This window comes from Carcharhinus amblyrhynchos, chromosome 28 (genome assembly GCF_965287045.1).
Source record: "Carcharhinus amblyrhynchos chromosome 28, sCarAmb.v2.hapA, whole genome shotgun sequence".
Classification (NCBI taxonomy): domain Eukaryota; kingdom Metazoa; phylum Chordata; class Chondrichthyes; order Carcharhiniformes; family Carcharhinidae; genus Carcharhinus; species Carcharhinus amblyrhynchos.
Window position 1 is genome coordinate 9165244 of NC_137351.1, and position 14297 is coordinate 9179540.

General features: G+C 44.4%; 1 protein-coding gene across 6 annotated transcripts in view; it reads left to right on the forward strand.

Moving 5' to 3' along the window:
- The window catches only part of LOC145359690 (A-kinase anchor protein 13-like), a 415021-nt gene that overhangs the window by 278221 nt on the left and 122503 nt on the right, over nt 1–14297 (forward strand). For all 6 annotated transcript variants that reach the window (XM_080214440.1, XM_080214441.1, XM_080214444.1 and 3 more), the window contains exon 11: nt 12106–12488. In XM_080214440.1, coding sequence (XP_080070566.1) covers nt 12106–12488 — 383 coding nt within the window. The remainder of the gene's footprint in view (nt 1–12105; nt 12489–14297) is intronic.

A 14297-nucleotide genomic window follows, 5' to 3' on the forward strand; every position in this document is an offset into this window, starting at 1 on the left:
ACTGTTGTGATTCAGTCATTCTAAAACCTGAACCCAGCATTGATAAAATAACTGTCTTGTAGTTACCAGGATTTTCTTTGTGCCTCTCTTGAATGTGGATATTGCAGTAATTATCTCAAAGAAAAAGGGAAGTATAATCACTTATTGCATTTAGACTGCTCTATAGGGACTGGCATGATCCCAGTGTCATCTGGAAAAGAGTCTTTCACGCATGATGAGCCGTTCTTCAGAAACCTTTGTCTCTTGTGAGGTATCTTTGTGAAAATATCACTGATGTTGATGCACCACATTCTGCTGTTGGGCTGGGCCTAGAATTTGAAACAATGAGTTATTTTCTTGAAAATTCATCTTTATTTGGAAATGGGCATAAGAAGAAACGTCAGCTGAACTGACTGTTCTCGTGTGGGAATCTTCTGTGGGCTGTGGTGCAGGATTTTCCTGAAGGCATTGATAAAAGCAAATGCAGATGTCAGCTTGGCTACTGTCTCCCTGAATTACTGCAGCGCTCAGTGGAAAGATCTCAGACACTGGGGTTTTCAAGATCCCTTCCTTGACTCTGTTAAGTAGTGGTTTCCATTTCAATTTAACAGTCCTTATTTTGGTTCACTGAAAGGTGCTGAATTATGCTGGAGTGGGATGGTCACTGTCCTGTGCTCTGCCCATTCCCTGGTGTGAGCCTAGTGAGTGGTGGTAGGCTGTTCAACTGTAAAAGGCATCATAGCTGAAAGCAACTCCTCTGCCTGACAGCTGCACCATGTTGGTCCCAAATTGTGTAAGCTTTTCTGGCTGCACGGATGATATGAGTGAGGTGTTGATCCATGGTTCTGATTAATTTCTAGATGTTAACAGATGATGCTTTCAGATTTTGGATTTGAACACAGATGAGGCAAAGCTGGTTTAAAGAAAGAGTGCCTTTCCCAAGCCTTCCGGCTTGGGGGAGGTGACAGTCTTGTGGTATTATCGCTAGACTATTAACCCAGAAACTCATATGTCCTGTAACCCGGGTTCAAATCCCATCACAGCAGGTAGTGCAATTCGAATTCAATGAAAAATATCTGGAATTAAGAAGCAACTAATGACCATGAATCCATTACCCATTGCCAGAAAAACCCATCTCATTCACTAATGTCCCTTTTTAGGGAAGGAAATTTTCTGTCCTTACCTGGTCTGGCCTACGTGTGACTCTAGAGCAACAGCAATGTGGTTGACTCTCAACTGTCCTCCAAGGGCAATTAGGGATGAGCAATAATCACTGGCCAGCCAGCGATGCCCATGTCCCACAAATGAATTTAAAAAAACTCTCAAATTTGGAATAAAATGAACAGCAAATAGAAGTAGGACAAATCCATCACAGATCTGAAGGAATATGGGAACAGAGATAAACCATTGAGCTTATCAAGCCCATTGCTGTGACCTCAGTGGTTTTTATCTTTCGGTTTCCATAGTCAATAAAAATCCATATATAAAAGCAAAATACCATGGGTGCGGGAAATCTGTAATAAAAACAGAAAATCATAGAATGTCTGCAGGCAGCCATTCGGCCCATTGAGTCTGTATCGAAATCCAACAGAGCATCTTAACCAGCCCTATCCCTGCCACCCCATGTATTTATTACATTAAAACTCTTAACCTACACATCTCTGGACACTAAGGGGGAATTTATCATGGCCAATGCACCCAACCCACACATCTTTGAAGTGTGGGAGGAAGCCAGAGCACCTGGAGGAAACCTGCGCAGACATGGGGAGAACATGCAAACTCCACACAGTCGATGACCCAAAGCTGGAATTGAGCCTGGGTTTCTGGTGCCGTGAGGCAGCAGTGCGAACCACTGTGCCGCTGGAAAAAAATCAGCAGGTCAGGCAGCATCTATGGAGAGAGAAACCATCAACGTTTTGAGCCTATACTCAGAGTTGAAAAGGAGTGGAAATGTGGTGGGTGATGTAAATGGGGGGATGGGGGAGTATTAACAGTAGCGTTAAAGATTAAAGTTGTTGATAGCAGCATAACGATGTCAGAATGTGTTCATGGGAGAACAAAAGTCAATGCTCAGTGAAAGCAAAACTATAGGACAAGTGACAGTTGGCCCAGTGGGGGAGACAAACTGGAAAAAAAGGGTCAAGGTGGGGGAGAAAGTTTACAGTCAAAAGTTGCTGAACTCGTACTTGAATCTATACATGTTGATCTATAGAGTTCTCATTTTTCCAGAATCAGTAGCCTTTGGGAAAGCATTCCACATTTTAGCTTCCCTTGGTGCGTTGAAGTACTTTATGATTTCCTTCCTAAATGACCTGACTTTAATGTTTTATTCCCTCAATTTTGGTTTTTCCATCAGAAGAAATGCATCAACCACATGGAATCCTGTTAATATTTCAATCAGACCACCCCTCAATCTTTTAAACTCAAGGGGAGTAGAAACCAAATTAATGCCGCCTGCTCTAATAATTTAAAACTTGACAGCACGTTATTGCAAGAACTCATGAGCTGAGCTTTAGATCAGATGAGGCAATGTGCATATTCCATCAGGGTCCTTCAATAGTGTTCTCTGTAGCCCAAGAACCCACGGCTAATCCGCCTAACCCAAGTCCAAAGATGTGCAGGTTAGGTGGATTGGCCATGCTAAATGGCCCCTTAGTGTCAGGGAATTAGAAGGGTAAATATGTGGGGTTTCAGAGATAGGGCCCTGGTGGGATTGTTGTCAGTGCAGGCTCGATGGGCCGAATGGCCACCTTCTGCACTGGGGATTCTGTGAAATAAAGATCACTGGAGACACGAGGAATGACTCCTTTTCAGGTGCATCACAGCTTGGTATGGTTCGTGCTCTGACCTAGAGCACAAGAAATTGCAAGATGTTGTGAATGTATCCAAACCCTCATGCAAACCAGCCTCTCATCCATTGGCTCTGTCTACATCTCTTACTACCTCAGAAAAGCAGCCAGCATGATTAAGGACCCCACACATCCCGGGCATATTCTCTTCCACTTTTTCCGTCGGGAGAAAGATACGAAAGTCTGAGATCATGTACCAACTGACTCAAGAACAGCTTCTTCCCTGCTGCCATCAGGCTTTTGAATGGATCTGCCACATATTACGCTAATCTTTCCCTTTCCCCCACACCTCCCCGCACCCCCCCCCCCCCATCTTTAACTGCAACACTATATTTGACAATCTCCCCTTTCCTTCTCTATGAATGGTATGCTTTGTCTGTCTCGAAACAATACTTTCCACTGCATCCCATTGCATGTGACAATAATAAATCAAATCAAAACATTTTTTGCCCCTTCCCCACCCTATCTTGCAGTAAAGTGCTTGAGAGAAAATTGAGAGGTGACACAGCAATAGTAAGAGGTGGACAAAAGTGAAGGTCTTTGGTACTAGCCAATGTCTGCTGAGTTGTTTCAGCTTCAGACCTGACAAATCCCAGTATTTATGCTACCGGGTGGCACAGTGGTTTGCACTGCTGCCTCACAGCACCAGGGACCTGGGTTCAATTCCCGGCTTGGGTCACTGTCTGTGTGCAGTCTGCACATTCGCCCTGTGTCTGCGTGGGTCCAAAAATGTACAGGTTAGATTAATTGGCCTTGCTAAATTCTCCCTCCCAAACAAATTCTGGAGTGTGGCGACTAGGGAATTTTCACAGTAACTTCATTGTTGTGTTAATGTAAGCCTACTTGTGACACTAACAAATAAAATAAAAAATGTGGTCGGCAGTGCCTTTGGGAAAATGCCAGTTTGATACTGGCACCAGTGGTGAACCTTGACTACGTCAGGATTGATGCCCAGTTAAATAGTGATAAATGGAAGCACATTTCTGAAGCTCCCATTTCTTCTTTCTTCCTTGTTAGTGCAATTGACAGGAGTCAGTCCTGACCAATGTTATCTGTTTTCAGTACTATCTAGAAATTTTGGGTCTCGGCTATGTAATGTTATTGACCTGGGCTGGATGGCTTTGTTGCTCAAGTTAAGGTGAACATCAACTTCAGTTTCCCATAACTGAGTTTCCTGAAAGTAGAAAAAATAAGCATGAATACGAGTGATTTACTTAGATTGAAAACAATCCCTTATTTTGTTCTGTAGAAGGGCGACATGGACTCGTAACGTTAACTCTGTTTTTCTCCATCGATGTTGCCAGATCTGCTGAGTTATTCAGCATTTTCTGTTTTTATCATCATTTCTTTCTGCACGCGTCGATGACTTGACCAAGTTTTAACCCATCTGGGATTATGTTCTTCTCACTGGCTTGGCAGTACTTAAACATCCATTTCCCCACCACCACCTAATTTGGGGACATATTCCTGGAAGGTTTGTATTCCCACATAGTTCACTCCAGGACTTGAGCACAAAAATCAAGGCTGACGTTCCAAAGCCGTGTTGAGGGTGGGCTGCACTGTCAAGGGTGCAGTGTTTTGAGTGAAATGTTAAATTGAGGTCTGACTCTTTGCTTGGATGTGAAAGATCCCATGACGTAGTTTTTTGAATGGGCGTGGATTCTACTTTCGAAGAAGTGGAGACTATTGGATGGTTCCCCAAATGTTTTGACCCATATTTATCCTTTGATCAAAGTCACAAAGACAGATACTGATCATTACCGCACTACTGCTGGTGGAAATTTGCTGAGCACGTATTGCTGCTGATGTTTTCCCGCAATAGTAACTACACTTGACTGTAAAATACTTTGAGAGGGTTTAAGTTTATTTATTAGTGTCACAAGTAGGCCTACATTAACACTGTAATGAAGTTACTGTGAAAATCCCCTAGTTGCCACACTGCAGCACCTGTTTGGGTACACTGAGGAAGAGTTTAGCATGGCCAATGCACCGAACCAGCACATCTTTCGGACTATGGGAGGAAACCAAAGTACCTGGAAAAAAAACCCATGCAGACAAGGGGAGAACATGCAAACTCCACAAAGACAAGTCAACTAAGTCAGGAATTGAACCCGGGTCCCTGGCGCTGTGAGGCAGCAATGCTAACCATTATGCTACTGTGTCACCCATTTTGTCCAGTGACTATGAAGACTGCTATATAAATGCAAGTCCTTCTTTTTCATTAAGACCCATTTTTTCCTGTGAAGCAGCTTTTGTTCCCTCCCATCATGAAAACTTTTATAATAAATGAAACAAAAATGCTCCAAGGAAATGGGGGAGAAACAACACTGGTTTTTGCTTGTCCCTCTGAAGCATCTCCTGGTTTTGCAGTATGTTAATATCTTGTCTAATTACATTAAGGTTTGTTAATCACATCAAGACTTAGAGAAACAGGTGATGGGTATTATTTGTCGTTGAACACATGTACATAAGGGATATTCCCTACCAGGGGCTGTCACCCCATCTCATCGTTGTTTAATTTATTGATTTTTGGTTTATGTTGTTAAAAGTATAAATAGGGGATAGCTGGGACACTGGGTTGAATGGGAGAGCTGTGAGACTGATGACCAGGATTTGTTTCAGCATGCTCTGCAGCAGTGGGAGGCATTGTCAACAGGTTTCCTGTTGAATGTGCTCCTCGCCACCAAGAAGCCCATAATAGGGAGTGTGTAGTTGGTGACCCTAAGATCCCACCGGCTTGAATGAACATAGAACATAGAACATTACAGCGCAGAACAGGCCCTTCGGCCCACGATGTTGCGCCGACCAGTTACAAAAACAATGACCCACTAGCCTATACCAATCCCTTTTCGTCCATAAACCTATCCAGAGATCTCTTAAACGCCCCCAAACTAGACGCATTTACAACTGCAGCAGGCAGGGCATTCCAATCCCTCACCACCCGCTGGGTAAAGAACCTACCCCTGACATCCGTCCTGTAGCTACCCCCCCTTAATTTAAAGCCATGCCCCCTCGTGCTAGCTTTCTCCATCCGAGGAAAAAGGCTATCACTATCCACCCTATCTAAACCTCTAATCATCTTATATGTTTCAATAAGATCCCCCCTTAGCCGCCTTCTTTCCAACGAAAACAACCCTAGATCCCTCAGTCTCTCCTCATAGGACCTCCCCACCATACCAGGCAACATCCTAGTAAACCTCCTCTGCACCCTCTCCAACGCCTCCACATCCTTCTTATAATGCGGGGACCAGAACTGTACACAGTACTCCAAGTGCGGCCGCACTAGAGTAGTGTACAGTTGCAACATTACACAGCGACTCCTAAATTCAATCCCCCTACCAATAAACGCCAAGACACCGTACGCCTTCTTGACAACCTTATCTACTTGATTCCCAACTTTCAGGGATCTATGTACACACACACCTAGATCCCTCTGTTCATCCACACTATTCAAAGTCCTCCCGTTAGCCCTATACTCGACACATCTGTTGCTCCTACCAAAGTGAATTACCTCACACTTCTCCGCATTAAATTCCATCCGCCACCTCTCGGCCCAGCTCTGCAACCTATCTAAGTCTCCCTGCAGACTATGACACCCTTCCTCACAATCTACCACACCTCCAACTTTGGTGTCATCAGCAAATTTACTAATCCACCCAACTATACCCTCATCCAGATCATTAATAAAAATTACAAACAACAGTGGCCCCAAAACAGATCCCTGAGGCACACCACTCGTAACTGCACTCCATGATGAATATTTACCATCCACCACCACCCTCTGTCTCCTATCTGATAGCCAATTCCTGATCCAACTTCCTAGATTACCCACAATCCCATACATCTGCATTTTCTGCAGAATGGGAGCAAGATATTCAAGCCCTATGTCTTGGTTTCAGCTCCACCAACCAGCTTAAATCCTATCAACAGTGTCCTAGAGATTCATCTTTAATTCCCATGGAAATTTGGGAAAAATCTGGCAACACCTCTCTTGTTGGACAATTGTTGGAGGATGCTGCTGTCAGGGTAGAATAGGTGCACCTTTTGAAGTCTAGCAACTTCAAGTTCACAATGAACACTATCACAGAGAGTCCGCTCAGATTATCGGCTCATTCTGCCCTGAAAGTAAACAGTAGATAAAACCTCCATAATTGAGTTTTCTCTCTCAAACTAATTTGTCATCTAGCCTAGTCTTTCCCACTTGGACTCGTCATGTGGTGGCACCACTCCCTCTTAATTAACCAATTCAGTTCATTGATCTGGACAGGATGTTACAATTGCTGCTGTGATCCTGTTGTGTCCAGGTGGCATGGAGCAATGAATCCTGCACAGGCCGCCGTAACATATAGTTTTCCCTTTCATCTTCAAGGAGTCATTGTGACTTCTTGTCAAAACTAAAACAAGTGGCCAGTCCTGGGGTCATGGCCTCAATCATGCAAATAAACTTAATGGACGGAATTTTGTGGCTTCGCTTGTCCCAAAACAGCATAATCCTGCCCGAGGTCAACGGACCTTTCCGTTGTCTGTCCCTCTCTGCTTCGATTCCCATGGTGGGTGGGGTGGTAAAATTCAGGTCAATGTTTTGCAGTGACTAAGAGATTTTTTTCATCCCTCAAGACGGTGACAGTTTTTGGGTTGTGAGCTTATAGGTGTTGGCAACTTCTCTGGTGACATTTCACAAACACGAATCTGTACTATGCTTGCTAACTACTGATGTTTTCACCGGAACCCTCCTGTCCTGCTTGCCACGGGAATTGTAACGGGCCAGAGGGTGGACTATGCAAAGGTCTGTTGACATTGGCTTTTGGGGGCGAGCAGGGCCAGAAATCCGCCCCCCCCGCCACTTCCTCCCTCCTTTGTGGTTGAATGAAGCTTACTGGCTAGCATTTACGCTATATTGCATGTCGTGAGGCACAACTTCAGGCTAAAGGGGTGATCCTTTAAAACAGAGATGAGGAGGAATTTCTTCAGCCAGAGAGTGGCATATCTGTGGAACTCTGCTGCAAAAGGCAGTGGAGGCCAGGTCATTGAGGGTCTTTAAGACAGAGACAGGCCCTTGATTAATAAGGGGATCGGGTTATGGGGAAAATTCAGGAGAATGGGGATGAGAAAAATATCAGCCATGGTTGAATGGCGAAGCAGACTTGATGGGCCAAGTGGCCTAATTCTGCTCTTATGCCTTATGATCTTATAAGGGATTTGGTACTTAATTTTTGCTTCAATTCCAATTGTGAGGTCGCAAGGTGTAGAATAAATCTGGAAGGTTACTTCAGATTTTTAAGTCAGGATAGTTTTCCATGCCTCTATAAATCCTAAGGCGTTGTGTAGCGTCTGAAACTCTGGATGTATCATGTTCCCACAGCTGTGTTATTCAGTGTCACTCATCAATCATGCAGAGATTTCCTTGGCCGTTTCTCAAACAAGATTCCAGCTTCTAATAGTCACTTTCACAAATGTAAAAATCTTATTTTCCAGGCGGATTTCCCTCTCTCTCCCCGCCTCTTTCCATTTTTCTCCTTTTCTCTTCTAAAGTTGCTGGAACACCATTCCACAAGCCTTGTCAGAACTTGCCAAAGTGATCAGTCTCCAACCTAAACATGGAGTGTTGGCAGAAAGTTTGACCATGGAGGGATGCCCAATCCTGGTCCTTGCAATACACGTACGTTTTTCTGCAGAAGTCGGTAGTTAGCAACCGGGAGACCCTGGCTGATGGTGTTTATTTTCTTCAGCTGCTGGAAAGAATGCGATACAGTCCACTCCTGCCCTGGCTGAGATAAGCCGCGTCGCTCAGACCTCGAGGCTCCGCTGTCACCTCCGGACTTGACTTACAGCATTCCCAGCTGGTCTCCCATATTCTCTCGTTCATAAACTTGCGGTCATGAAAAATTCTGCTGCCCACATCTTAACTCGCATCAAATCCTGTTCACCTGCCATTCCTGTGCTCACTGTTGCAAATCGGGTCCCAGTCAAACAGCATCTTAATTTTAACAATTCTCATCCTTGTTTTCAAATCACTCTCATGCCCTCACCCCTTCCTATCTTTAAGTTCCCGCTGCCTCACAACCCTCTGAGATACAGGCACTCATTTAATTGTGGTCTGTTCAGCAGCCCTGATTTTAATTGATCCACCATTAGTGGCCATGCCTCCATTAGCTTGGGCCCAAGCTCTGGAATACCCTCTTTACATCTCCTGGTCTTTTTAGCTTGCCTGCCACCTTCAGACACTTCTTGAAACCTTCCAAGCTTTTGGTCGTCTGACTTAATAGCTGCTTGTGTGGTTCAATGTTGTGGTTTGTTTTCTAATGTTCTTTCAAGTACGGAAAAAGAATGTTTGTTATGGTTCAGGTCAGAAACATAACATTTGCACCTTGAATTTGCTAGGATAAGCATAATATGGTCCAACTTCAGGTATGATTCAACTGACCCACTAGGGAGCTTTTATCAAACAAAGCTTATTTAAGAATATAGTCAGCATGTATGAAAAGAACATTAGTAATAACTTCTAACAATTACAAACAAAAACAAAACAACGTTAACAAAGATATCTTTTGGTCCAGTTTAAAAAAAAACCCTTGCCATAGACAAGCCCCTTTTAAACAGGTGCAATATAGCAGAGTCTACTGCTTACGTGATAATGGAAGTTGGATGCTTTGGTTGAAGTCTGAAATGCTCCGGATTCACTGCAAACAGTTTGAAGACAAGACAACTTCCCAAAACACCAGAGAGACTCTGGTCCAGCCCCCAACAACAGCAGATTTTCACCCTTCAGGAAACCAACAGAATTTTCAAAACAACAGTGAGAGTGAAAACACTTCTTCTTAGGGACCTTCTAAAACTAAAGCTCAAACCTGCAGCTTCAAACTGAAAATGGAAAAAAAAACTGTCCAAAAGCACATGGCCATCCTCCTCACAAGGTAGGGTCGTAAAACTAATGCCAGAGTAAACACAAACAACCCCATTTAAGCCACTTAAGTAGTGATAAAAAGTTTCCACTCAAGCCGCAACAATGACATCACTGAAGCTGTGAGCTAGCAAACCACTGAAGCTATGAGAACTGCACAAATCATGTTCTAAAAAAAACTTTCTCAAAGACACACTAACGTCACATGTTTATTATGCATTAAAGGCACTAACAAAATATAAGTTGTTGCCAACATAAGTTAGATCTCTAATGTACAAATATATTGATCCAAATTCTTGGTCTTCTCATTTTCATAAGGTTTCATGCTCTGAGTGCCAGTAATATACAATGGGAACTTTGTTCTGAATCGACACTTCCCAACATGCACCCAGAAGACCCAGTGTAGCATCTCACCCAAAAAAAGCCTGTAGCAAGTAGCACGATGGCACAGTGGTTAGTGTGTTCAATTCAAGCCTCCGGTGACTGTGTGTGTGTGTGTGTGTGTGTGTGGAGTTTGCATGTTCTTCCTGCCTCTGCGTGGGATTCCTCCGGCACCCCAAAGATGTGTAGGCTAGGTGTATTGGCTGTACTAAATTGCCCCTTAGTGTGTAGGGGATTAGCAGGGTAAATACATGGGGTTATGGGGATAGGGCCTGGATAGAATTGTTGTTAGTGCAGTCTTGATGGGCCGAATGGCCTCTTCCTATACCGTAGGGATTGTGTGATTAGTGAGCTGTTGAGCTCCAAGCAACTGAGTTCTGTTCAGATTTTTTAACTCAAAAAAACAAAAAAAAATCCGAACCTGGAAGTACAAGGACTGTGCAAGCCAGCCCAACACACAAAGTTTAAAGTTTATTAGTCTCACAAGCAGGCTTACATTAACACTGCAATGAAGTTACAATGAAAATCCTGACTGAAAGTCATCCTAGTCATAAAAAATACGCCTTATGTCTGTCTTTAAGACAATCCAAGTCCATAGAAGTTAGTTAGCACTGTAAAAGTATTAAATTAGATGTTTCTTTAGGACAGGATTGTGCAAACTTTATTATATCCTTGAGCCAAGCCTGTACTGTGGGTAGTTTGGAGCTGTATATGGAGTGGCTGTTATCCCTTGGAAGCAGTGTCTACCTCCCCTTCAATTTTGCCTTCATCCAGTTTACTGTCTAGACTGATTGAGTTTGCAGGATGCCCTCACCACCAACATCAGGTAGGGAAATGAGACAGTGCTATATCAAGGCCACTACTGGAGCTAAAGGCTCTCAGGGTTGTGGAGCCCTGGAGTTAAAGAAAGCTGCCCAGTGCTCTGGGACCTTTCACACCCATCAGAGAAAGTAGGGGTTATGGGGATAGGGCCTGGATAGAATTGTTGTTAGTGCAGTCTTGATGGGCCGAATGGCCTCCTCCTATATACTAGGGATTCTATGATAAGTGAGCCATTGAGCTCCAAGCAACTGAATTCTGTTTAGATTTTTTGACTCAAAAACAAAAAAAAATCAGAACCTGGAAGTTCACTCAACATCTCGGTCTGAAATACTGCACCTCCCATGCCTCAGCCCTCACTCAGTACTACACTGAAGTGTCAGCCTAGGATGTGCCAAAACCCTTGTGTTTGAATACATAAGTGAAGCTGGTATTTCAGTTTTGAATGATGGCAGGGTGAGGGTAATGGGTGCATATGCTGCAAGCAACCGAGAACAGAACTGCAACTGATTCCCTACATTATGGGCATTATGACAGCTCAGTGACTATCACTGTGCAGACACGTGGATTTGGGCCAGTGTCTGTGGGAGTTTGCGCATTCTCCCCGTGCTTGCGTGGGTTTTCTCCGGGTGCTCCGGTTTCCTCCCGCACCCCAAAGATGTGCTATTAGGCTGATTGGAGGTAATAAACTGTCCCTAAATTAGTTTTCCCTCAATGTGGAATGCCATAAGCATAGATAAGGGTCATGGGTTGAGGGGGGACTGGTAAGGTTAAAATGGTGGTGCGGGCTCGTTGGGCCGAAGGGCCTGTTTCCCGGGCTGTTTTTGTTCTTTGTCTGTAACCCAGGAGCACTGAAGTAAATTTGAATGCTGACCTGCTTTTTGGGGCTAAAGAGATCAAAGGATATGGGGGAAAGGCAGGATCAGGATGTTGAATTTGATCAGCCACGATTAAAATGAATAGTGGAGCAGGCTCGAAGGGCCAAATGGCCTATTCCTGCTCCTATTTTCTTCAGTTCTATAGCAGTGATCTGATTTGGAATCCTTCTGCAGTTGTTCCCTACCTCGCAGGACACATGCCCATTCAACCATTGAAGAAACTCTAAAGATGTAGAGTGTAGTAAATGCCTCGCTATCGTTAAAAAACAAACTCAGCTGAATTTGTTTTGTATTTCAGGTTCAAGATGGACAGAGCATAGGGTATGAATTAAGCGGAGTAACAACAAGTAGTTCAACAGTCGGGGACCCCGAGTCCTCTGAGGTGACAGCAACCCTTGAAGGTGACGTATTCTTGCCAGCCGGCGCTGCCCTAGAATTGAACGAGGATGATGACCAACAGAGCCTTTCGAGCATTGAGCAAAGGGACAGCAGAGGGTCGGCGGGGCAAGGCGACGGCTGCGCTGTAGTCTGTGAAGCTGAAGAGGAGAAGGACAGCGTTGCTGATGTGCCCACGCGAGCCTCCATCTTCAGGCCATCCATCAGGCCACTGTCGCCCTTCCGACGACACAGCTGGGGGCCTGGGAAAAACGCAGGCAGCGAAACTGAGATCAATCAGCGAAGGTAAGAAGGAGAGGGGTGTTGGACAGCTGGCGGGGGGGGGGGGGGGGGGGGGGGGGGGTGGGCGGTGGCTATCACAGTATCCAACTGTTGGAAATATAGTGCTGCGTCATAAGAAGAATAGACTTCATAATGAGTACATATTAATGCAGTGCACCAACTCGATAGTGAAACAAGTTGCATTGTACAACCAACAAAGTTAAACTGTGCAAAGTTTATTTTGAAGTGATTGCAGTCTTTGACTCTTGAGTCCAGCTTTCTTTGTCTCTGTCCTTTGCTGGTTTTCAAAAAGATGGTGGGGAAGGAAACAAAGAAAATAGACAATGTAATAAAAGCAAAATACTGCAGGTGCTGGAATCTGAAACAAAAATGGAAAATGGTGGGAAATCTCAGCAGGTCTGATAGCATCTGTGGAGAGAGAGAAAATAGACTACAGTTACTGGAGAATGATTCTTAAACATCAAGACAAAGTTGGGACCGGGTTACACCACCCACTGGATTAAGCAGAACGAAATCCCATCTAGCTCTCCGTCCCAAGCTAAAATGTTCCATGTTTTTGTTGTGCGTGTGTTCTGAAAATCAAGCCCACGATTATTGTGTAGTGCACACAATCTTTCAATGATATAAAGCAAATGCTGTGCCAGGGAGGTTTTGGGGCAGTGCGGTGGTACAGTGGTTAGCACTGCTGCCTCACAGTGCTAGGGACCCAGGTTCAATGCCGGCCTCGTGTCACTGTCTGTCTGGAGTTTGCACGTTTTCCTTGTGACTGTGTGGGTTTCCTCCGGGTGCTCCAGTTTCTTCCCAGAGTCTAAAGATATATGCACGTGAGGTCTATTGACCTGAGTATCAAGGGGAATAGTGAGATAAATTTGTGGGGTTGTAGGAATCGGTGAAATCGTGGTTGGCACAGTCTTGATGCGCCGAATGGCCTCCTGTACTGTAGGGATTCTAATCACAACACTGAGGGAATTTAAGCCATTCACCATGATGCAACAGTGAATGATGGCATGGGAGCAGAATGGATAACATTCCTGGTTCTTACTCATATAAACTGTCCTCAGGAATGCCTGAGAGGTTATAATGACCAGGAATGATTGAATAGGCTGGGACTGTTGGTTCTGGAGAAGGGAAGACTGAGGGGTGACCTAATGAAGGTCTGTTGTGAAGTGATACAATAAAGCAGATATAAAAATGTTTCTACCCAACGGGAAGTCTGAAATTAGGAACAGGATTTTCCCACTGGGTTTGGGACCTAGATGTCAGGACCAAATGGGGGTCCCATACTGCTGGATTGTGGGGCCTATTTTTCCAAAGGATGCTTCCTGGCTCACCATCCAATTAAGGAGGGTCCCATCACAGAGCTGGCAGCTCAAGAGCCTCAACAGCCCCACTGAGATCAGGTTGGTGCTAATTTGATTTGATTTCTTATTGTCACATGGATTGAGATACAGTGGAAGTGTTGTTTTTTGTGCGCCATGCAGACAAGCTTTTTCCCAGGGTGAAAAAGTCAGTGGGCATAGGTTTAGGATTCAAGGGGCAAGATTTAAAGATGTATGAGGCAAGTTTTTTTACTCGCTGCCAGAAGAGGTAGTGGAAGCAGATAAGATAGTGGCTTTAAAGGGATGTTTGGACAAATACATAGGATGGGAATAGGGGGGTATGGTCCCCAGGAGGGTAGGGCGTTTTGAGTCACACGGGCACCATTTTTGGTGTAGGATTGGAGGGCTGAAGGGCCATGTTCACATGTTGTAATTTTCTTTGTTCTTGGTAAAATATACCATTCACAGAGTACATAGGGGAGATGGAGAGAGT